General features: G+C 38.7%; 1 protein-coding gene across 1 annotated transcript in view; it reads right to left on the reverse strand.

Moving 5' to 3' along the window:
• Nucleotides 1–23,940, reverse strand: part of spock1 (SPARC (osteonectin), cwcv and kazal like domains proteoglycan 1) — a 257,125-nt gene that overhangs the window by 115,260 nt on the left and 117,925 nt on the right. Inside the window, exon 3 of the mRNA XM_053491188.1 lies at nucleotides 18,248–18,293. Coding sequence (XP_053347163.1) covers nucleotides 18,248–18,293 — 46 coding nt within the window. The remainder of the gene's footprint in view (nucleotides 1–18,247; nucleotides 18,294–23,940) is intronic.

The raw sequence follows: 23,940 nt of genomic DNA on the forward strand, positions 1-23,940 counted from the left end.
CATGAACATCAATGGTGGGATCCAAGTTTCCCAACAGAACATTTCCCAAAGCATCACATTGACTGCCCTGGCTTGCATTCTTTCCATAGTGCATCATGGCATCATCTCTTCTCCAGATAAGTGACAAGCACACATCTGGCCATCCACATGATGTAAAAGAAAACATGATTAATCTACATACAGCCCGCATTGTTGCATTGTTGCATTGTTCCATGGTCCAATTTGGATGGGCTCACATGCTCATTGTAAGTGCTTTGGATCAGTAGACACGGGTCAGCACGGCCACCCTGACAGGTCTCCAGCCATGCCGCCATATACAAAACTGTGATGCACTGTGTGTTCTGACACCTTCCTTTATTCTTCCGTGAAGCACTTTTGTTAGGTCCTGACCAATGCAGACCGAAAATATACCACAAGAGCTGCAGTTTGAGAGGGTTTGACTCGGTCGTCTAAACAATACAACTTGTCCCTTGTCCAAGTCGCTTAAATCCTTGCACTTGTTTTGCTTCACATCAACGGATCAATTTCAATATATATATATATTTATTTTTCATACATAGATAATTATATAGAGAACAGTATGTAAGATGCATAAACATCATTACATGACCCAGTGAAACTCAAATTATTTTAATTAGGGTCATCAGTAATGCTCAGGTTATGTTCAGGCCAGAAGTGCTCATTACCATCTTCAGCTGTTTTACTCAATAATTAAGCGTGCGGTTTTTACAAACTATCCGAATAATACATCTGCATGCCTAATAAAGAGAAAAAAGAAAAAAAAGGAAATAAGCATATACAGTACATCACGTTATTGATGCTGCCTTCCCTACATGCATGCATACCAGAAATAACATGTACTTTTCAAGCGTAAACACCTTGCCAACACAGATTTTACTCTTATTATTATCAACAAGTCTGCATGTGGCCAGAAATCTGTTAATCTTACCACTACATTAGAGGGCAGCGTAAAACACGACCCTCTACCACATAGTACATGAGCTCAGGGACACCACTGATTGACTAATGGTGCTGTGATTGACAGAGTGCTGGGTCTGCAGTCCCTCTCAATGAAAAAGAAAGCCAATTTTTCCCCCTGACTCTGTCCCAGAGACGGCTGTGTCATCGCCTGGAATCAGACTCATGGTGTTTTGATGACCGAGCGAATGCACTTTTGTTGCCCCACTCCTTGCCCAACATCATGATTGGTAATAGGAACAGATTTAGCCAGTACCTAACACTTAACCCTGGCGCTGGTAATCACTACCAAAGCCTTCTTCTGTTTCCTTTTTAACAGATATACTGCTGATATAGTGTTATTGGATTTCCATGTTTTTCTAAAACCAACCTCATGTTCCACTAAAAGGGAAGTCAAAATCTAGGACAAAAATCTAAGTCTCCATATTTCCAGCCTTCAGTGCTTTAATGAGAGCAGATACTATATAGACGCCATTAGAGCTTGAAGAGGCAGAACATCTGTAAGTGAAGTGGTTTGAAGGCATGCTCTTTTATCAGACTCGATTCTTCATATGTTTGCCTGTTCAACTTGTGTTCTCTAATTGGCCTTGACACATCAAATATGCACGAAATAAGTGCAAATATAAATGACCTATGATTTAATCCGTGTACGATGCATGACTTCTGATATCAAACGATGAATCCGCTTTCGCTGCATGAAAAGAATCTCCTGCCCTACTTTGCACAAAACACACCCTGAAGGTATGATGGTAGTGAACCACTCTGTCCCAGGTTGCTGAGAATACAAAGTGTTATCTTTTTTCCTTTTAACTATTTTAACCTTGGATCTTGTGAAATATTTTCTAATCTTACTGGCAGATAGGTACATAAACTAAATCTATGGAAAATAAGATTGATTAAGCTCATAAGATTTAATAAAAAAATAATACAGTTCTGTGCAAAGGTCTTGAGCTATTAAAGTCTATTTAATTGTGTAAATCAAATTAAAATGGGAACAAATGTTTTATGGCAAAGGGCAGCAAAGTGCCTAAAAAAGTCCTTCAGAAAGCCTGGAGAACTGTTCCTTAAAAATACAGGAAAGTCTGGCTCTTTAGACCTACCAAAATAAATCAAATCAAGCATATTCCTCTTCATCCTTGAATAGCCTGAGACTCCGAGCCAGCACTTCATCTTCCCGCTTGTACATCAACTCATCTTTTTACTTGACTGAATGTTTAATTAGCTGATTCAAAAAAAACATGTTTCTAAATGCATATAAATATTAACCCCCATATATTTAAGTGTGAGGTTTCTCTATACAGGATCGAGTGTACTGTTGATAGTAATATATTGATTATAGCAAAACTTCGATTTTATCTCCACACAGCGGATATAAATTGGATTCAACCAGATAGATTAAATATTAAAATATTAATTATTAATGGAATTTCCGTACTCAACATTGTTGCTTTATGATCTGATTTAATAAATATAAGCTGTTGTCGCCTCATGTTATTAAATCACACTGCGTGTGAATGTATTACTGGAGAAAAGTATACTATTAGAGCTTTTAATCTTTTTAATACAATTTGGTTTGATCTGATTTAATCTGTATTTCTTTTTTACAACGAGTTTTCTAAAAGTTATTTTCTCCTCTTATTCATTTCAGAATGAAGTTTTATTAGTTCTCTTTACACTCTTGCCTTGAACCTTTGTGGTTGGGCGTTCGCCTCTGATCCGTGTGTGTGGAATTAGCATGTGCACCGCGTGCTTGGTGAGTTCCTTCCAAAGTGCAAAGACATGTCTTGTAGGCTAACTGCCATTTTCAAGAAGTAGTAGTGTGTGTGTGTTTGTGTATCTGTGTGTTTGCGCACTTGTGCCCAATGACTGATGACACGCTATCCAGGCTGCCCCCTCCCGTCTGCCTTTAGTTTCCTGGTATACGCTTCAGGGCAGGTGCGACCCAACACAAGATAAGCAGTCCAGACAAGGGATCGATAGATGGAATGATGGATGCATGGATAGTACTCTCCATCAGTAAAATCTCCATGGATTTTAAAAAGAGGAACGGAAATCTTAACGGTTATATAAAATAAAAAAAGAGGCTTTACCCCTCGAATTCTCATTTTAACATGTGATGCTGAGGAAGGGTCAAAGATTTAAAAAAACACAGAAATGTCTAAGGAAAAAGTAAAAGGGTGGATTGCCAGGCTGAAGAGGGTATCACTTGCAAGGAGAGCTGAACAAAATAACAAAGGAGAGCAAATGTTTAAGTATTGACAAGCTGTTAAATCCCAAAGAAACAGCAAACTTTACCCTATGAAGCCTGTTAGGACGTAACTATTTTTTTTACCTCAAAATCAAAGCGCTGAAGAAATCGATTCACTGAGCTCAGTGTCTCAGGAGCTTGGCTCCTTGCCAAAAGTCTCTAAATTCAAAACATACACTCTTGCAAGTCTTAAAAAAAAACAGTCTGCAGACGGCCTATAAATTAAAACCATTGTTAAAGTGTCATTATACAACAGTTAGTTCCGACCGAGCAGTCTGTGTGGATGAGAGGTTTTTTTCCTGGAATGGTGGTAATGGACAGTAGGTCCATTCATTTTTAACTATATTGTTTAACTATATTACTTGTTTTACAGTCATAAATTACACTAACTATCAATTGCAGCATGGGTGAAAGTGGGTCGGTATGGAATGTAGTCCTGAGGAGAGAGCAGCTACCTGACAAAACTCCTATACAAAACCAAGTATTTTAGCAAGAAGACAAATCTGATAACGTTGCCATTTTAAACAACACTTTGTCTCTTTAATTGTTCTAAATTGCCTTTGTGCTGTTTTATTGACGCCTAAGCCAGGCTAGAAAGCTAACAAGCTTCTAATAAAAGGCTAAATCTCTTTGTAACCCCCAAATGGTGTTTTAAACAAGTGATTGTATGCCCTAGGGCACTAGTATTCCATTTAATGGTATTAGAGATTGAACCCCAAAACCTGGACCTCAGCTTTTGGCTACATACTGTACTGTAGAATCAAACTTTTTACCCCTTTACAAACTGTTAGTCGCTAACTGACGGTCAAAAGCTCCACCGGTTGTGGATCCACTGGTTAGTTCCACCTGAAAGGATATGTCCATCGTGACGTCCAGTGGCTTTTCCACAGCAGCCTTTTCCTTTTCAGCGACCACAAAAGCTGGCTCTGTGGCTCAATGCCATTTAACACAGGTTAGTGTGCGACTTTGCTCTGAAGACCTTCAGACCTCGAGCTAAACTCCCCACCTCATTTTTATAACAAGGAGGAAGCTCAAGATCCATTAAAGATGATTATCCACCAGCCGTGTCCTTTTCCATCGGCCCCACCCTTCCTACACCTGTAGAAGGAGAGGTCGCCTACTTAGTGAGCCTAGGGAGTGAGCGAGGAGCGACAACTTTTTTTATATTATTATTGATAATAACTGGTGTTTGTGGAACTGTTGGTAAAAAGCAATATCTCACTCAAGGTCATGCTGTTGTGCTGGTTATTAGCACAAACAGGACAAGTAAGCAAAAATGTGCTTTGTTTCAATATGTAGTCCGAAAGTAATAAAAAGTACAACATTTTAAAAATTCCTATGTAATAAGCTTCTACAGTAAGTCCACAAAGGAATTCGCATTTAACTAGTCTAAAAATATCAAATATCAATTTCCCGAAACAACTCTGACCCATCGAGGCATAAACACCACAAGAGCTGTGAAGGTGTGCTGTGGCATCTGGCACCAAGGTGTTAGCAGCAGATCCTTTAAGTACTGTAAGTTGTGTGGAGGGGCCTCCATGGATTAGGTTTGTTTGTCCTGCACATCCTACACATGCTCGATCAAACTGAAATCTGGGGAATATGAAGACCAAGCCAGCACCCTGAACTCTTTGTCTTGTTCCAAAAACCATTCCTGAAAACCGTTTGCAGTATGGCAGTGGGCATTATGTGGCTGAGAGGGGTCATCAGTGAATAGCGTTGGCATAAAAGGCTGTGATAATGCTTCGGCACTTTGAACATATTAAATTAACAACCTCATGAGGTCATCAGACTAGGCCAGTTTCTTTTATTGCTCTATGGTTCTGATCCTCAGGTGCCTGCTGTTGGCCTATGGGTACTGGAGAGAAGCCAGCACAGGCACGCTATACAAACTGCAATCTGCATTCTGTCACTTTCCTGTCGTAGCCAGAACATTAACATACAAGCAGTTTTGTTAGGGTTTAACCACAAGAATTGGAAGGTCAATATGTACATTTACTTCTTTAATGAACTTACTGTAAGTATCTGTCCTTTAGCGTATCTGTACTTTACCCAAGTAGGCTTACTAAATGATACTTTTTACCTTTACTCCACTACATACTACTGCAACTGTTTGTACTTTATACTTTGGCAATTCTGAGTGCTGTTATGGGTTATAACCACTAGGGGCATTACGTATCCAAGATAAATGCGAATGGAGGATTTCTATATAAACTAGTGTCATATTTTACATATGGTTTCATTAATTTTAGTCAAGTCAAGCACAGAATTGGTGTACTTTGTACTGTCCACCACTGCTAACCACTGATTACCAGGAACACCCTAGCTAGAGCCACAGTTTTGGAGTTGCTCAGATGCAGTTGGCTAGCTATCACAATTAGGCTTTTACGATTTGAGTCATCTAAAAATCCTTGCACTTGCCCATTTTTCATGCTTCCAAAACATCACGATCGAGAAATGACTGTTTGCTGGCTGTCTACTATATTGAACCTCTTATCAGGTGCCATTGTAATGAGATAACACACACAACCTCTGGAGAAAGTATTTAAAACACTAACCCAAGCTTTGAATTTTATGCTGATTATGTCAAGGTTATCTGTATAAATTTACATTACTTTTCCATGTGAGAATCCTCCACGTTGCCCAAAAAAATCCTTTAAAAGCTGTAAAAAAAATAAATAAATAAAAATTTCACCTATAATTCTTTAAATATATACATTTTATTCACATATTATCTATAATTACTAAGTCCTAGGGAGTTTTCTAAACCTCTATCTACTGTATTTCAAACCTCCAGTGCTCTGTCCACTCTAATTTATTTATTTTTACCCTCTCCTGGTTAGATTATTAATATTCTCCAGTTAAACTTCCAATCAACGGCCTACTTGTAGAAAAGCCAACCGCCTGCATCCTCAGATTGTAAATTAAAGACCATGTAAGGACCATATTGCATTAATTACCCCTGCTGTGAATCTCTTCGAGTCGACTGTAAGATTTTACATCAGATTCATAAATTCATTCATGCCTCAGTCTGCCTTCTGTGACCTTATTACCCTGAAAGATTCCTCCACTCTAGAGACACTGGGCTACTTACTATATGCAGCACATACACACAGAGCTTTTTCAGGCTGCCCCCTGAGGTGCTCTCTGGCTAGATCGATCAGAGACACAGCAAGGGCTGAACATCATTGTGGGTCGACCTTTTTAAACGTAGATTATTGTAACAATTACAATAGTTTGAACTAGAAGGGATGTAGAAATCCAGTGGTTGTTTAAAAGCAAACATGGACAAAGTGAGACAGGAAAGCAGAGTTGGAGAGAGAAGACATTCGAGCGAAGATGAATAGGTTCAGAGAGTGATACAGGAGAGCACAGCTGGAGACAATATGATTTTGAGATGGAGCAGGTAAGACAGGAGAGCATAAGTTAGGAGGGTGAGGCGGGGGAACAGAGATAAAGTCTATAAGACAGGACAAAAAAAGGAAGTAAGACAGAAGAGCACAAAGTTAGAGAAAATTAGACATGTAAGTAAAGTTGGAGATTAGATAAGATACTGTATGAGAGCGAAGATGTAGAGTGAGACGACAGACAGGGAGAGATGACTAAAGCTAGACAGCATAAGACAGTAGAGCAGAGTTGGAGAGAGTAAGACAGGAAAACAGATGGGTGTGGTATGATGATAAAATAGAAGAGGAGAGACTGACAGTTTAAGACAGGACAGGAGTGCTGTGAGAAAGTAAGACATGAGAACAAAACTAAAAAGAGTCAGACAGGGAAGAAGGGCAAGAGAGAAAACAACACAATAGAGCAAAGAAAAGGTGGTGAACGTAAGGCTGAAGAAAAGCTAAAGCAAGTGAGACAGGCGAGCAGAGCTGAAGAGAGTGAGACATCACAACAGAGCTGAAGAGAATGAGACAGGAGAGCAGAGCTGAGGAGAATGAGACATCACAACAGAGCTGAAGAGAGTGAGACATCACAACAGAGCTGAGGAGAGTGAGACATCACAACAGAGCTGAGGAGAGTGAGACATCACAACAGAGCTAAAGAGAGTGAGACATCACAACAGAGCTGAAGAGAGTGAGACATCACAACAGAGCTGAGGAGAGTGAGACAACACAACAGAGCAGAAGAGAGCGAGACAAGGGAGCAGAGCTGAAGACAGCGAGACAGGAGAGCAGAGCTGAAGAGAGTGAGACAACACAACAGAGCTGAAGAGAGCGAGACAGGAGAGCAGAGCTGAGGAGAATGAGACATCACAACAGAGCTGAAGAGAGTGAGACATCACAACAGAGCTGAAGAGAGTGAGACATCACAACAGAGCTGAAGAGAGTGAGACATCACAACAGAGCTGAGGAGAGTGAGACAGAAGAGCAGAGCAGAAGAGAGTGAGACAGGAGAGCAAAGATGAAGAGAGTGAGATAGGAGAGCAGAGCTGAAGAGACAGAAAGACGCTGACAGCAATAGATAGATGGAGGTTCATGTTCATCACCCAGAGTATGATGCCAGACAAGAATTAGACACCTGAGTCTCTTGCCTTAGGTCTTAAACACAGACACACACACAGACACACACACACACACAGACACACACACACAAACACACTCAATTTAGTCATGAAAGATCATCTGCAGAGACAATAGAAAACTAGGAAGATAATAAACACCCACACATGTGTATGCAGGTTCTGCACCACTGAATGTGTTTCTTAGTTTCAGAGTGGGTTTCCAAGGAAACAGACTTCTTCCAGAATCAACCAGCATACTGATCAACCGCATATACACTAAAACCCCCACACACACACAATCAACCAAACACACATATACACACAATCAACCACCCACACACAGCTGGCTGTTTCCTTGCTTTAGTAATGAGTTTTGCACTGCTCAGTTCTTTATTCTAATATTTTATTCTCATTTGAAACATTGCGTATTGGCCAACTGTAGGTGTGTACGTGGATGTGTGTGTGTGTGTGTGTGTGTGTGTGTATGTGTGTGTGTGTGTGTGTATGACTGAGTGACCTGGTGCAGGACTGGCTACCATAGCTGAATAAATATTATCACTCAACTGGAGCTAATGAGGAGATTTACAAGGGATGGATACACAGACAAGCTCACACACAAACACGATCAGAGGGAATTCCATCAGGAAGCGTACTGTACGGTAGCGCTATCAGGAGTGAGACAAAGTTCTTTTAGGAAGCAGACACACGGATCCTCCAGATATGTTTGCTGTCCTTGGTGCTGAAGCTCCTCACCCCTTCGTCTATCACTAACAGTGGTCATGTCCTATGTTTGTTTGTGGCCTGGTTACGATGCTTTGAGATGCCATGGCTGATTAAACTCTTTTTGGCCCTTCTCTCTCCCTGTAGTTTGAAAGCGGCCTAATGGCCCTACACTGAGAGGAACTTACTTGCTGCACTCAGCTTCAATATCCCTGTGTGATGGATGTGTCTTTGGGCTTTAGGAAATTGCCCTGAAAATCCACTTCCCGAGAGACAGCAGAGAGCGTCAGAGTGTGGAAAGAGAGACAGACAGTGCGTGTGTGTGTGCGTGTTCCTGTGTCAGAGTAAGAGAGTACGAGATGGAGTGTAAGAGAGAGAGAGAGAGAGAGAGTACGAGAGAGAGAGAGAGAGAGAGAGAGAGATCACAAGTAATCTTATATAGAATATCAACACATATTTCAAATAACCAAGGATGAATTTTCCATTTAAACATTAAACATCTACCAAAAGAAAAAAAAAAAAAAAACTATGTCAAGGGAAACTAAATCCATCAATACTAGCGGGCAAGACTGCACTTGCTAGGATAGCTCTTCCATAGTCAGTCGCTTTTAATCATTAAAATGCTCAGGGAAAATGGTTCAAATTGGGGTGCACCATCTCAGTAAAGCTAAAGTGAAGTAAGAGAAAAAGAGAAACAAAAAAGCTTCAACTTTGTCACTAATAAAAGCAAAAACTGTATTAAGAAGAAGTTAATGCTAGGCTTTAATATCTAGGATTCAGAAGGTCACAGGTTCAAACACCAGCACCACCATGTTACCACAGTTGGGCCCTTGAGCATGGCCCTGCTCAGATATACAATAAGAAGTTGCTCTGGATAAGGACTTCTGCCAAACTCTGTACATGCACATTAAATACAATTTTATTTGTACAGCGCTTGTAACACTGATCATTGTGGTGAAGGAGTGAAACTTAAATAATCAATCTTGACAGCAGTGCTGATCAGAAAAGCATGGAGATAGGATTAATTTTTTATTTTTTTAATTATAAATGTTCTAATTATATATCTGATGGGCTTTTCTTCTGTTGTAAAGGATGCTATTGGTATTACCCTCAGCTCAGGAAAAGAAATTACATTCAAAGTATTGTTTTTGTAGCTTCACTGGAAACACCTTAGGGTCTCCAAAGCCTTTAACGAAATTATTATGTTGTGACTTTAATTATTGTAATACTTGCAAGTCTATGGCAATTTTTCCAAAAATATTCTACATCTTTAGGACACCAGGGTGCAAAGAGAAAAATCAGCCAATCAGGAATTTTCTCTGCTGTCACTATGAGTTTACTGAACACAGTGTCAGACTTTTCTTTGCTACCTTGCTAATAGGGGATCGCTATGGGATGGATTTTATCAGCTGATTTTATGATTTATTTTATTTTTGATTTGCCAAACTTTAAAGACTTTTGATTTGTGTGAGGTTCCTCTTTGATCTAAAATACAACAACATGTTGTTAGATTTTCAGTATTAAAGCCAAGTATACCCGTATGATCGAGTTCGTCTTAAAGGAAGGATGCATGAATTATGTTTTCAATAACAGAAATGTTGAGCTCATATTTTGTTTGTTGTCAGTTATTTGACAAAATGATCCCAACGTATTGCAGCCGCAGCACTACACCAATGACTGTAATGCTCGATTGTAATCAATGTACAGAGTTAGCCAAAAAATGTATACAACAATTATATAAAAATAGTATGATATATAATATATCAATGCAATATGAATAATCTCTCTCTCTATATATATATATATATATATATATATATATATATATATATATATCTTTTTTGCTAGACAAAATGTTCAAAATGCTGTTAGAGAATAAGTCAAATAGAGTTCTGTAACCACAATAAAGGTTTGACCAGCTGTGATTGATTGAATGGGATTTCAAGGTGAGTCCAATGCATTGTATAGAGTAAGTAAGAGAATGGGGGGATGGAAAGAAAAAAGTGCCAGTTAAACACAGAGCAATATATCTGACAAACAGACCTAAATCTCTGCAAGAATAGTCCATACGCAATCACACACAATGATGAAAGAATAAAGCATGTCTTGTACAGAGCATGTAAGATGGGGGATGGGTGTGTTATGTAGGCCTATGCTGCGGGTTGGCCAATGTCACCGTCTCTGTTCAGTAGCTGATAAGAGAGTCGAGGGAATGCTCTCTGACCTTGTCAATCCTCTCTCTGGCACACACTCTCTTTGTCACCCTCGCCTCAGTCAGTGAGAACAGACTGAAGATCCCCAAGGGTGGCTCGAGGTCAGATTTCTCTACGGCTAGAAGCATTCATATGGAATTTTTGCATTTGATAAAAGCATGTTCCCTTCAGGACACAGAAGTCTGATCCGGCTTTATAACACCGACGCTCTGACGCTATATCTCATCGAATTACACCTGCTTTTAAGGCTATGGTGCTATATAGTATATGTTTTAAAATATGCTCTATAGTATGTAGTAGATATGCCGTATTGTTTATTACTTTTCTCAGTGACGTTTGGCCTCCAGCTCAGTACAGACCCTTGGGCTGTCACCCACATGGATATAAAGGTTGGTTCTGGAGATTACTACCACTTCAACTGCTGCTGCTGTGGCAAGCACAACAGCATGACTATTCTCTTTTTCTTTTCCCAGTTCCACACTCATTATACATGGTCCGTCTGGAAAGTACAGTATGTGGCCATGCTATGACTAGATTGCATGTACTGTAATAAACTCCGGATCACACTTTTAGGTCTCACAATGTCAATCACCGTTACCGTTGCATTGTTGATTGGAGCCCGTACTTCTTCAACATTATCAGGTGTTGTGCCTGTTGCAGGTCCTCCAGAACATGAATCACATTCAACAGATTCTCGACCATCTTTAACGCGTTTGTGTCACACTTTTATTTGCGTTGGACTCATTGCGTCATGCCCGAAAGGCTCGACTGTTTCTAGGACAGGTCTCTTATGAATAAATAAACTACCACACTATGCACATTACCTACAATTGCAGCATGGCAATATGTGTCTTTATAGTAAAGCATGAGCTATCTATGCTAATTACAGTGCCTTGCAAAAGTATTCATACCCCCTTGAACATTTCCACATTTTGTCATGTTATAACCACAAATGTACAGTAAATGTAGAGTATTGGGATTTTATGTGATGAAGTGGCACACAACACAAAGTGAAAGGAAAATAATAAGTGGTTTTTAGCTTTTTAAAAATAAAAATGAAATGTGTGATGTACATTTGTATTCAGCCCCCTTTACTTTCATATCCAATTAAACCAATTGGGACCAAAGGAGTCTCCTGTGTGTGATACAATCTATACAGCTGTTCTGTGGAGCTTTCAGAGATTTGTTTGAGAAAATTAGTGAACAATGGTATGATTAAGCCCAAGCAAAACACCGGACAGATCAGGGATAAATTTGGGGAGAAGTTATATTAAAGCAGGGTTAGAATACCAAAAAAAAAATCATAAACTGTGAATATCTTACAGAGCACTGTTCAATTCATCAACTAAAAATGGAAAGAGTATGGAACAACTGCAAACCTACCAAGACATGGCCGTCCACCTAAATTGACAGGCCTGGAGGAGGAGCTGCAGCGATCCACAGCTCAGGTGGAAGAATCTGTCCACAGGATAACGATTAGTCGTGAACTTCACAAATCTGCTCTTTATGGAAGAGTTGCAAAAAAAAAGCCATTGTTGAAAGAAATCCATAAGAAGTCGCGTTTGCAGTTTGCGACAATCCATGTGGAAGTGCAAATGGGACTTCTTATGACTTTCTGCACATGCTTTATCACTCGACATGCTGACAATTTATCTGATCGAATTAACCAAAGTGCCATCAATGCCATTCCTATAATTTCCAGGTTTTGTCGTCCCTCAGAGACGTTAGGGAGATTTAATAAGCAGAGCCGAAATGAAGTGCACATATTGCTATTGCAAAGATTTGCAAAGGCAAGGTATTACATTATGTCCAACCTACACGAGGCACCATGCAGTGCTGAAGGTGCATTTCAGTGAGTCAAGTAATCTCAGAGGGTTAAAACTAGAAATGAAATGTCAGAATACATTTGTACAATTCCTGTTGGAGAAACCACACGAAGAACTACAAATAGTATATTAGAAAAAATTATAATAAATAAATAAATAAATGAATAAATAAAACTAGCAACAACATGGTGCTTCAGACTGGTAACATCACAAATTTTCCCTAAATGTTCTCTATACCTCTTTTACCACACGCTTTTGTCTACAGAAGACAACACATTGAAAATTAAAAAAAAAATTATATATTTTATTTTTCCATTTTCTCCTTGTGGTCATAACAGCTCCCACCAGCATGATTTCACTATCTGTCACATGAATACAACCAGGGAGGAGACAGAAGGATAATGTGATTCCTTCAAATCACACACTGCAAAAAGTGATATCTTAACAAGTGAAAATGTCTACTCATACTTTCATAAAATTTCTAAATACAGTGGACCCTCGGCATGGGAACTTGTATGGACCGAAATTTTGGCTGTATATTGCTTGGCCATTCAAAGCAGGTTCTGCATACAGTAGGAGTAATTAATACTTTCGATCTCCCAAAAAAAAAAAAAAGAAAGAAATGCTGTCCTGTGATACTGTCCCAGTGGTGAGAAATCCAAATCGACCTATCCACAAAGAGACAGGAGGATTTACAGTCCTATGCAGCACTGGGGAAAAAAGATGGCGACCGGTCGTATGCCTACAAAAAACAATGGAACTTTGGCCTCCCGGCTTCTCTTTAAATATGGTCAGCTGACCTCTTTACAATACAAAATTCCCAAAGATGTGGGTTGCACGCCTTTTTAAGCCCCCGGAAACCAGCATGCGACGTGCGATCATTAGGTAGCACTGGTTAGCTCCAGTAATAGGACCAAGTTCAAGGGAAAGTCAAAGCCAAAGACAAATCCAAGGCAAAGACAAAGAGAAGAAAAGTCTTCATGAAAAGAAAGAGAAAGCAGCACACGAGAGAGAAAGCTTGGCCCAAACAAAAAGTGAAAAGATATAGAAAAGAGAAAAAAGGTGGTATGAATGATAAAGTAAAGAGAAAACTGAAAAGAAAAAAAATCAAAGTGAAAAGATGAAAAAAAGAGAAAACCCACTGAATGGATGACCTCGGCTCGGACAGGCGAAGGGGAATGTGCGTTTCAGATGTAAAGCATAACCGTGTCTTAAAGAGATGAGGGAGTTTTTAGGTTTTTTTTGCATTTATGTTTTGTTTTAATTATCATTTGAGTTAGTTTGTGTTAATAATCTTTAATAAACCCAATTAATCATCTCAGCTTTTCTCCAAATGGGAAGGTCTTCCTGAATGCGCACATAATCACTCGCACAAGCTTACATTACACTGACCTCCTCCAAAGCCCTACACAAGGATTTTACATTCACTATTACTGTTACTAAACCCACACCACGTAACACTTATTAAGAAGTTTTAAATAAATATGTCGAGAGGTGGTAAGCACTGTCGCCTTGTACCTACATGGTTGGGATTCGATTCCTACCTCGGGCCTGTGTGCATGGAGTTTGCATGTTCTCCCTGTGCTTGGCTCTGGGTACTCTGGTTTTCTGCCAGAGTCCAAAAACATGGAGATTAGAATAACTGGCCCTGCGATGGATTTACACCCTATCCAGGGTATATCCCCTAAGTCTCCTGAGATAGGCTCCAGGCCCCCCACAACCCAGTATACAGGATAAAGCGGTGTAGACGACGATGACTGACTAGACTTTAAAATATTTTCAGTTGTTAACGTAGCACTTTTTGTAGTGCATAATTTAGCCTCAAACACACTTGGTGGAAAGTGTCATCTGCCCTCTTCTGCAAAAATAATCTCACAAATACTTATTATTATTTAAAGTCACTGGATTGACAGGGGAAAGAGAGTGTGCCATCTATCCAGTAAGGCATCATTAAAGCCATGTATGATTTATCTGGGCATAGAATCCCTACTTATCAATCTTTTAATAATTATATGTGTATGAGCCAAGTCAAACTAAAACTTTTTTGCCAGATTTACACAATTTCGCAAATTTCTGTGTACCCAAATATGCATGTTAATCCCATACTGGTACTATCCCGATTATCCTGTACATGGTCACCGGTACACACACTACCAGCAATTTAGAAACATCAATCAGCCTCCCCTATACTCTATGTGTTTGAACAGTGGGAAGAAACCACAGAACCTAGAGGAAACCCATGAAGCACAAGGAGAACATGCATGCAGACCTGAGGTGGGATTCGAACCCATAACCTGTTGGTGCGAGACCACAGTGCTAACAACGACACCACTGTAGTTGTTACTGACTTAAATATAGTGACCCAAAAAAGTCCACAGACAGCTGGGAACAAGAAATGAACAATTATGATACAATTTAAAACAGGAATGCATCTATGGATCACAGCTGTGAGCAGACATATTCTCCATACTGACATAATGTCGCTCACAAGCTCTTAGAACGCTGTAACAGCCACTGTTATGCATGAATGCGCTAAAAGAGCATCGTCCATCGAACAGGCTCATGTTTACGTGAATAATGAACCGAACAAATCAGTCGGCAAATGAGAAATGTAAATGTGAACATCATTAACATGGTGTATGGTGAACATGAGCGACGAAGGCTTTGTTCATACCATTTTTAATATTGTTAATATTCTGTGACCTGAACCTCCATGCATGCAGTGTTGCCAAATTGTGTGGGGGGAAATGGTTCGAAAGATTTGTTCCAAGATTTGTTTGTTACCAAAAACTGCCACAGGCCATTGTTCTTGCTATATTTTTTGTTGTAAGTTGTAAAGTTGTGAAGATGCCAATATGACAACAAAACTTACAAAAGAGCGAGAAAGCGATTCTGCATTTTTACTTGTCTATCTAAAGTGAAATATATAAATGATAATTATGGGTTATTGCATTTGTCAGTTATTACCGAAAAACCAGGGATAAACCTTCAATCAAAACAAAGCATATGTTTAAAGCATTTGGCGATGTCGAGACACGCCAATCCATCCTTTGTTTGTCATAATTGAATGATTGTTCCTAATTGTGTTGTGTTGGCATTGTCTTCATTTTATTTTACTTTTAAATAAATGAAAATAATAATAAATATCTAGTTATTATGAAATGTCCTTGATGGTATAGTTCGTTCCTTCCCTTGGGAACTAACATAAGTATGAGTTATTGGGGTGCCTGTTTTGATGATGAGCCTTGACCCAATGATTTAGATAAAAATCTCCAAATAAAGATGATGATGAGTGCAAAGGCTGAAGATGGTCCCCATACCACATATAAACAAAGGCCCTACAGGCCAAGGCACCGAGGTGTCCAGTGTGAGGTGTCCAGTGTGTCCGGATGGATGTTGGCAGAGAGACTTCCCATGCCAAGTCTTAATAAGAGTCCAGAGTTGTTTCCTGTTACTTTAATCAGAACACCTTGTTCTTCTTTGACTGAACCCCGTTCTTGTCTGCCAGAGTAATCCTTGCATTATGCCAGCCCCAACTTCTGCCTTCCTCTGTGCTTTGCTGTGCCCAAATAATGCCATGCTGTGCTTAAACCATGCCCTGCTCCATGCCATGCTGTTTCCAGATCATGTTCTGCACCCATGCCATGATGTTATATAAGTCATACTATGCTCTACCCAATGTAAGCCCTTTTCTATCTCCTAACCATCTCAGCCTAGCACAGCAGCACCCTCTGGCACCACAGATGTACTGCTGTGTCTGCCAGCTGGGTTTGAAAACAGTGTGCTTCTTACACCACCTGGCTTTGATGACGTTGTGCTCACTCCATCATCATCCCCTGCACTGCAACCCAGGTTTCAGAGCGTCATGCTGACACCCCCACCAGGTTTCCACAAAGTCATGCCTGCAGCACACCCTGGCTTTCCTGAAATCAAATGGGCTTTACAGCCCTCATGCCAAGTCTTCACTCAGCCCTCAGGCGCATTCACATAAATGTTCTTCTAAATTCCTAGGAATTTCATGGATAGCAAATTTCTTGTTTAAACAAACACTTTTGAGTAAATGAATCTGCACATTTATCTGTTTGATAAATGAGGTCGATGGTTACAGAATGTTCTCCAAACAAGTTCTTTTCTATAATTGCTCATATTATAAAAAGACTTTACTTCACTTCAATTAAATAGTAAAATGCAGCTTGTCATGGTACTGGCAAAACAGAAAGTCCTTCATCCTTAAACTTGTTTTTGTGGCATAAAACTGAAAAGAACAGTTTTTCCTTTACGACTTTAATGCTGGCACAATTGAAGGCAATCTATAAAAGAGGTGAGAAGATTCTTTACAATCAAGTCAGGTATAAAGCCATACAGGTTAGCTTTGTGCTTTGGTCATAGAGTGCAGTGGGTGAATTCCAATTGGTCAAAATGTGTCAATTACAGTAGGTTGATCAGAAATTGTTGTAAGTCATGTGTTTTGTGTATTTTCCACAATATTGCATGTAATCGTTAACAGATTAAAAGTATGTGTCATTCTTTCATAAAATAAAACATGCTTAAATTGGGTGGCCCGTGGATAAGTGCTTAGCATTGCTGGCTTGCGCTTCTAGGATCTGGGTTCGATTTCCGCCTCAGGTCTGTGTGCATGGAGTTTGCATGTTCTCCTCCATGTGTGCCATGCAATAGAATGGCACTCTATCCAGGGTGTACCCACCTTGCGCCCAAAATCCCCTGAAGCAGTTTAGACGATGAATAAATAAATGTTAGAACTGTCAAATTACAATTTCTTGTAGTTTTTCTGTAAATTTCTTACTCATCGTCTGTACCGCTTTATCTTGTATTCAGGGCCTGGAGTCTATCCACGGAGACAGGGAGCCAATCCATCGCAGGGCACACACACACTACGGGCAATTTGGGAACACCAATTAGCCTAATCTGCATGTCTTTGGGCTGTGGGAGAAAACCGGAGTACCCGGAGGAAACCCACCAAGCACTGGAGGAGAACATGCAAACTCCATACACACAGAGATGGTGTGCAAGGCGACAGTGCTAACCACTACACCCTCGGGCCACCTCTGTTAATTCCTGTTACAGAAAAAGCTAGGGTGATAAAAGTAAACTTGCTTCATTTCATGTCCATCCAACTCAACTTAAATATTTTCCTACTGTACAAGAGCACACTTTCTTTGCCTTTTGTTGTTGTTTTTTTATAAATGTTACGTGAATACTTTATTATGTGCACTTGCCCCATAACAGAACAACATATCACGCAAGTACTGTACACTAATTTACCCATAATGCTTTATTTACAGTAAGCTACACTATGCTACATTTTAGCTTGCTTATCAGAAACAGGAGGGTGGAGTGCCAAAGCCGTGTCAGTTATTCAGGGCACCTGGCGTGAGATCTCGGTGTGAGAGTGTGAAACTTCTACGCTATGACAGACTTATAGTACAGTTTGGCTTTCTTTGATCAGCATTATCAAGAGAGCTGTACCTGTCTATTCACCCATCTACCTGCATGTCAGTGTCTCTTAGCCTTCCTCTTTCTTTATCCCTTTCAAAATATATCCATCTGGACTTCTCAGTAAAGTGTTCCTTTTAGCTTCTAACACGCACACATGCACACATTAATCTTTCTAAGGTTATAGCTCAACTGGATGCGCAGCACAGATCAAGATCAATAACATATAAAAACACAGATTCACCCATGTTATTTCATTTAAACAAGGAGAGACACAACACACTCTCACAACACATCTCCATACCTTTGTCTTGTGCTTTGCTTGGGACCCAGGTCCTGACGTAATCATCCTATGAAAGGACAAAATGAGACTCCATCAGCTTTAAAAGGAAAAACCATACACATGTGTAAAGATCATCACAAATATAAACACTATGTGTGTGTGTGTGTGTGTGTGTCTGTGGATCTTTGTGTTTGTGTGGATGGAGTTAAAGCTGTGTATGAAAGCTTCATCAGCTTCATTCAGTGCTGAATATTGTAGAACATACATATATAAAAAGCAGTCCATGATTGGATCTCATTTGTGTCCCTTTGGTATTCTGAAAAGTTAAATTAATGTTCAGTGCTGTGTTCAGAGACTCAACAGGGGTTCGGATCTCATATGCACAGACGTACACGATAGACTGATTGGCATTTACTAATTGTGTATAGTGTATGACTGTGTATAAGCATGTGTATGCCTGAGGGTTGCTAGAGGTTGGGGTCCTCAGCAATGTAACTTCCCCTACAGCAATAACTGCTGGAGTTACTACAGCCAGCCTTTGCTTAGGGATGTCGGCTTGGATAGTCGGATGGAAGGATGGATGGGTGGAATTAATGTTCTGTTAGATTCAATACTAAAAATTTATCAAAGGACTATAAAGTTATAAGACTTACATCGGCTAATTTGCCGTTGACCATAATCGCACTCATGAGATTGTTTCTCAGAAATTCCGTCAAGAGCCGAAGAGTGTCTATTTTTAGTACAATACACATGAGCTTTTTTCCGCGATTTGAATGTTTGAATGTTTGTAGATCTTCGGTATGTTCGTATCTGCAAAAATTTGTTACTTAAATGTTTTTAAGTTGGGGACTTCCTTAAAAAAAAAAAATTATTACCCTAGATGGGTGACGAACCATACAGTATATGGTAACTTCACTGACATTGAGTTGCAACATAAAATTGACAATAATAATAATAATAATAATAATAATAAATCACAAAGTTAAATATTTTTTAAACTTTTGAACTTTTTGATAAATTTTAAATTTAGAGTTAACATTTGAAAGTAAAAAAAAATCCTGCTGTTTCACAAAATCATATACTACCTGTCAAAAGTTTGGACACACCTTCTCCATGGCCTTTCCTAAATTTTATTTCTTTCTACACTGTAAATTCTACAATGTGGATGGCATCCAAAATATGCAATAATCTCCTTTGGACCGCTGATGTTTATACGTATCTGCTACTTATACTGTAAAGCCTTTATAACAGCTTTAATCTGAGGTGCTGTTTGTTAATTGGTGATTTCTGAGGCTGGTAACTCTAAATAAACTTCTCCTCTGCAGCAGATGTAAGTTTTGGTCAAGCTTGTCTGGGAAGGTCTTCATGAGAGTCAGTTTTATCAGGGCGCTTACTTGGTTTTGCAAATGCACTTAACAATACAGTTCTTGCAAGAAACTATTGCAGAAGCTGACCTTCGTGTCTTAAAATAACAACTGACTGTTGTTGTTGTTGTTGTTACTTCGTTTTTCTAATTCCCTATGTGTTATTTCATAGTTTTGAAATGTAGAAAATAAATAAGTTAGAAGTTGTAGAAGAATTATATTTCCCAAATGTACAGAATATATAGTGGGTAGGTACAAATTTTTTCTTTTGATAGTAGAAATAAAAGAAAATAGGTAAGTCTGTCAGTAAGATTTTGTAGACGAGTGAAAGAGAATAAGGGCAAGGAGAGAGTGAGAGTGAGAAAGAAATACATATACTAGAGAAATATACATATGAAAGAGCAGAATAGAGTACAGAATAAGCAGGCAAAAGTCAGACTGTGTCTAAATTGAGGTTCCATCTTCCCAGGATAAACTAGGCCATGGCTGACCACTGGCTTACAGCCGAGATTGACACTGAATCTTGGGTAAAAATAGGACATCACTGAACTCTATAACTAGCAAATCATTTTCAGCCAAACAGCACTTCAGGCCTCAGGCCATGTGAATGCCCTTCCATCTCTCTCTCTCTCGCTCATACACACACACACACACACACACACACACACACACACTTAAAAAGTTTCTGTGACCAATGGAAAATCTCTTTGAGTATGTTTCAAAAATATTGAGCCACAGCGAAACTTTTCCACATTTTAAAGTCTACAACCTTGAAATGAACAATTTCTTGAAAAAAAAATCCCAATGTTTTATACTTAATGTAGTGTTTTATACTTTTTTAAAGCTATGTTGTACTGATTCATGGCTTTACACCATGAGTAATTAAATCGATTTTAGTTCAAATGCTACAGAACGTGGAAATGAGAAGGGGAGTGAAGGCACTGGACATTGTTTAGTGAGTCATAGATCTTCTAACAAGGTGCTGGAATAAAGTTTGACATGCCCCTGAAATTACAATTGGTTTTCCGGAGAGTCTGTAGCTTGAATTTTCATTTTCATTTTAAACTTATATTTCATCATGCATGAAATTTGTTGGAAAATTTATATTCGTGGAAATCTTGAAGTCTCTAAAACCATAAACACTCCACCTTAAAGGTCTGCCTTTGGTCCAGTAGATCATAGTAGAAGGTCTATTTATGGTAAATGGTCTATTTATTGTTTATGCAATTTATTTAAGTATTTATTTTGTTAGTTGATTTGATTAATTGAATTTTTTTCCGGTCAGATTTCAATTCAGAATTAATTCACACTTAAAAATTACTTACTGTAGGTGAACTGACAAATGTTAAATGGTCTAAGATTGCCAAGTCTCTTGAAAATATAATACAGTTTATGAAAAGTTTTATTTTTTGTATCATGGCATTTAAACAGTTGGGAGCACAAATTACATAGCATACAAATGTTTATTAAATATCTTTAGTACTTTTTAATACTTTAAAACTATATATATATAGCTACTTGAGACAAATCAGACATGCCAATGTAATTATCTATGATTTACAGCCCTATATTGGTGCATTGTTGGATGTCTGTCTACCCTCTCACCGCGTACTTGTTCAATTCAATTCAATTCAATTTTATTTGTATAGCGCTTTTAACAATTTATATTGTCGCAAAGCAGCGTCACACAATCAAACGAATTATTAAAGTTTGTATGAAATGTGAATGTGTATGAATCAAAATGATAAGATTGTCCCCGATGAGCAAGCCGAGGACAACGGCGACAGTGACAAGAAAAAACTCCCTGAGATGGCAATAGGAAGAAACCTTGAGAGGAACCAGACTCAACAGGGAACCCATCCTCATTTGGGTGATAACAGATAGCAGGGATTAACCATCTCTTAGTTAATAAATAGAAATAAATGTTGGTGTTCATTTCATTCAAGACTGAAGTGTGCAGGACTTTTTGGTAAGGTGTATTTTATTACCTCGGAACTCTTCAATACTGCAATTTGTTACTTTCTAAGATGAGTGAGAACATGATGCTGTCATTTGAGTGAATTGTTGCTCATATTAAGCTTACCAAGATACTCTCAAGTTTATTAGAATGCCTTGGAGACCATTTCATGGGTTTTGCAAGGAAAATAGAAGGGTACGTTTTAGTTTAAATTTAAATTTTTGGGTTGTTTTTGCACACCGAGCCACACAAAGCTTCCCAGAATGTAAGTTCATTTTGCATTTTTTATTATCTCTGTAATATTTTACTTTTTGAAGGTCAATCTGTTATAGGTACATCAGCAAAGCAGGAAACATGAATTTGGCAACTTTCAGGTTTGGTTTATTTTGTGGGTATAAATTTAATAATAATGATAATAATAACTAAAGAGGTACATTTTCTAAAGAAAACGTGAGTGGTGCTCATTGGAAACATTGGGATCATGCTAGCAACATTCTAACAACGTTGCTAGCAACATGCTAATATATTAAACATAATGCTAGCAACATGCTAATCACACTAGCACAATGTTAGTAACATACTAATCATATTAGCATCATGCCAACAACATGCTAATGATGTTGTTAGCAAAATGCTATTATGGTTAGTATAATGCTAGCATCATGCTAATGATTTTAGCATCATGCTAGCAACATGCTAATTATTATAACATCATGCTAGCAACTGTCTAATCATGCTAACAGCGTGCTAACAATGTTGCTAGTGGGCTTGGCTTATAAGCATCGTGATGAACGCGAAAGACTGGTTTGTTAATTTGTTGCCTGATTGGTTGACTGGTTGCCTACGACAATGGGATCCACAGTTAGGTTCAGTTTCAAAGTTTCTATGTAAGTTGCAATTATATGTCAATAGGGGGAATTTGGGTACCTCTTGCGCCCCGGGGGTACAACTTATACCCTTTTGCTGCGTAAGTTCTGACACAGCTGGGGCAATTTACCCCCCAACTCTTTAAAAAAATCATAGCACCCCATTTCCAAATAAGCCGCATGATTTGCCACCTCTTTCATGGGTCTATGACAATGGTGCAGGAATAGTTACGCGTCAACATCCCCATTATAAAGTCAATGGGGCAAATTTGAGCACCTCTTGCGCAATGGAGGTAAAACTTATACCCTCTTGCGTAGTATGTTCTGACACAGCTTGCAAACCTCTTCAAATTTGGTAAATTTGAGATTTCTACAACCCGTCAAAATTGGTCTCAAGTGTTAAGTCTATGGAACCCCTTAGAAAAGTCATAGCACCCCATACCCGAAGAAGCCGCACGATTTACCCCCTTATTCATGGGTCTACAGTACATGGATCGACATCAAACCTTTTATCTGGAAGTAGAAGAATAATAAACAAACCAAAAAGAAGAATAAGCCTGTGAGATAATAATTATTATAGAATTATAAATATTAATATTAATTATAAAAAATTTTATCTAGACAAATTTTTCTCACACATACACACTTCGATAAATGTTCTTTTTATTTTTGTGAAGCTGCTTTGAGACAATGACCATTGTTAAAAGCGCTATATAAATAAAATGTAATTTAATTTAATAATAGTTGTGCTTCGCTTCGCAAGCACCACTAATAATAATAAGTTAAAAGAAATACAATAGGATGCCATATTATATTCATATCTGCCAATTGCTGTTTTACATACAAGTTTACATTGTATAGATCAACACAGTTCCTCTCTCTCTTCCACACACTATCTCCTACACACAATACGAAAAACATACATTTGGCATTAAAGATGAAAGAGGACCTACAAAAACTGCTTGCTAAGGTTTGTTCCTTACCAAATCTCAACTGTTCTAAATTAATAATAACATGGCTCTGTGTTTTATTCCCACAGGCCTGGCTGAAAACTGGAAGCCGCACAATTCATTATTCATTATTATAATGATGGAACAACAATGGGAGCTTTAAATGTTGCACTGAGAGATAAATCACAGCTTTGTGTTTTTATTCTGGTTCCTGGATCGACTCTAAAGAGAGAAAATTTAGTGCAGGTCATTCCTGTCTAAATTAGCATCAGCATTAAAAGTGCTGGTCCATAATAACAGCCATTACTCCTATTGCTAAATGTGTTTTTGTACAAAATGAAGAATAGTTCCATGAAGGAACTACTAGAACAATATGAACAAAGATTTAGTTTTTATCTTCCATTCACACTGGACAATCAGTTTGTCAAGTTAGGTGTTGACATACAGTTCCCGTAATACGCCACTGGTCAAATGCCGCTGATTACATCTGCACCAGGGTTGTGTTGGTTTCTGATTGTTTGGTTTATTTAAGCTCCTGGTTTAGTTAGTTCTTGTCTCTGCTGTGTGTAGCATGTAC

The sequence above is a fragment of the Clarias gariepinus genome, chromosome 2 (genome assembly GCF_024256425.1).
Source record: "Clarias gariepinus isolate MV-2021 ecotype Netherlands chromosome 2, CGAR_prim_01v2, whole genome shotgun sequence".
Lineage (NCBI taxonomy): Eukaryota > Metazoa > Chordata > Actinopteri > Siluriformes > Clariidae > Clarias > Clarias gariepinus.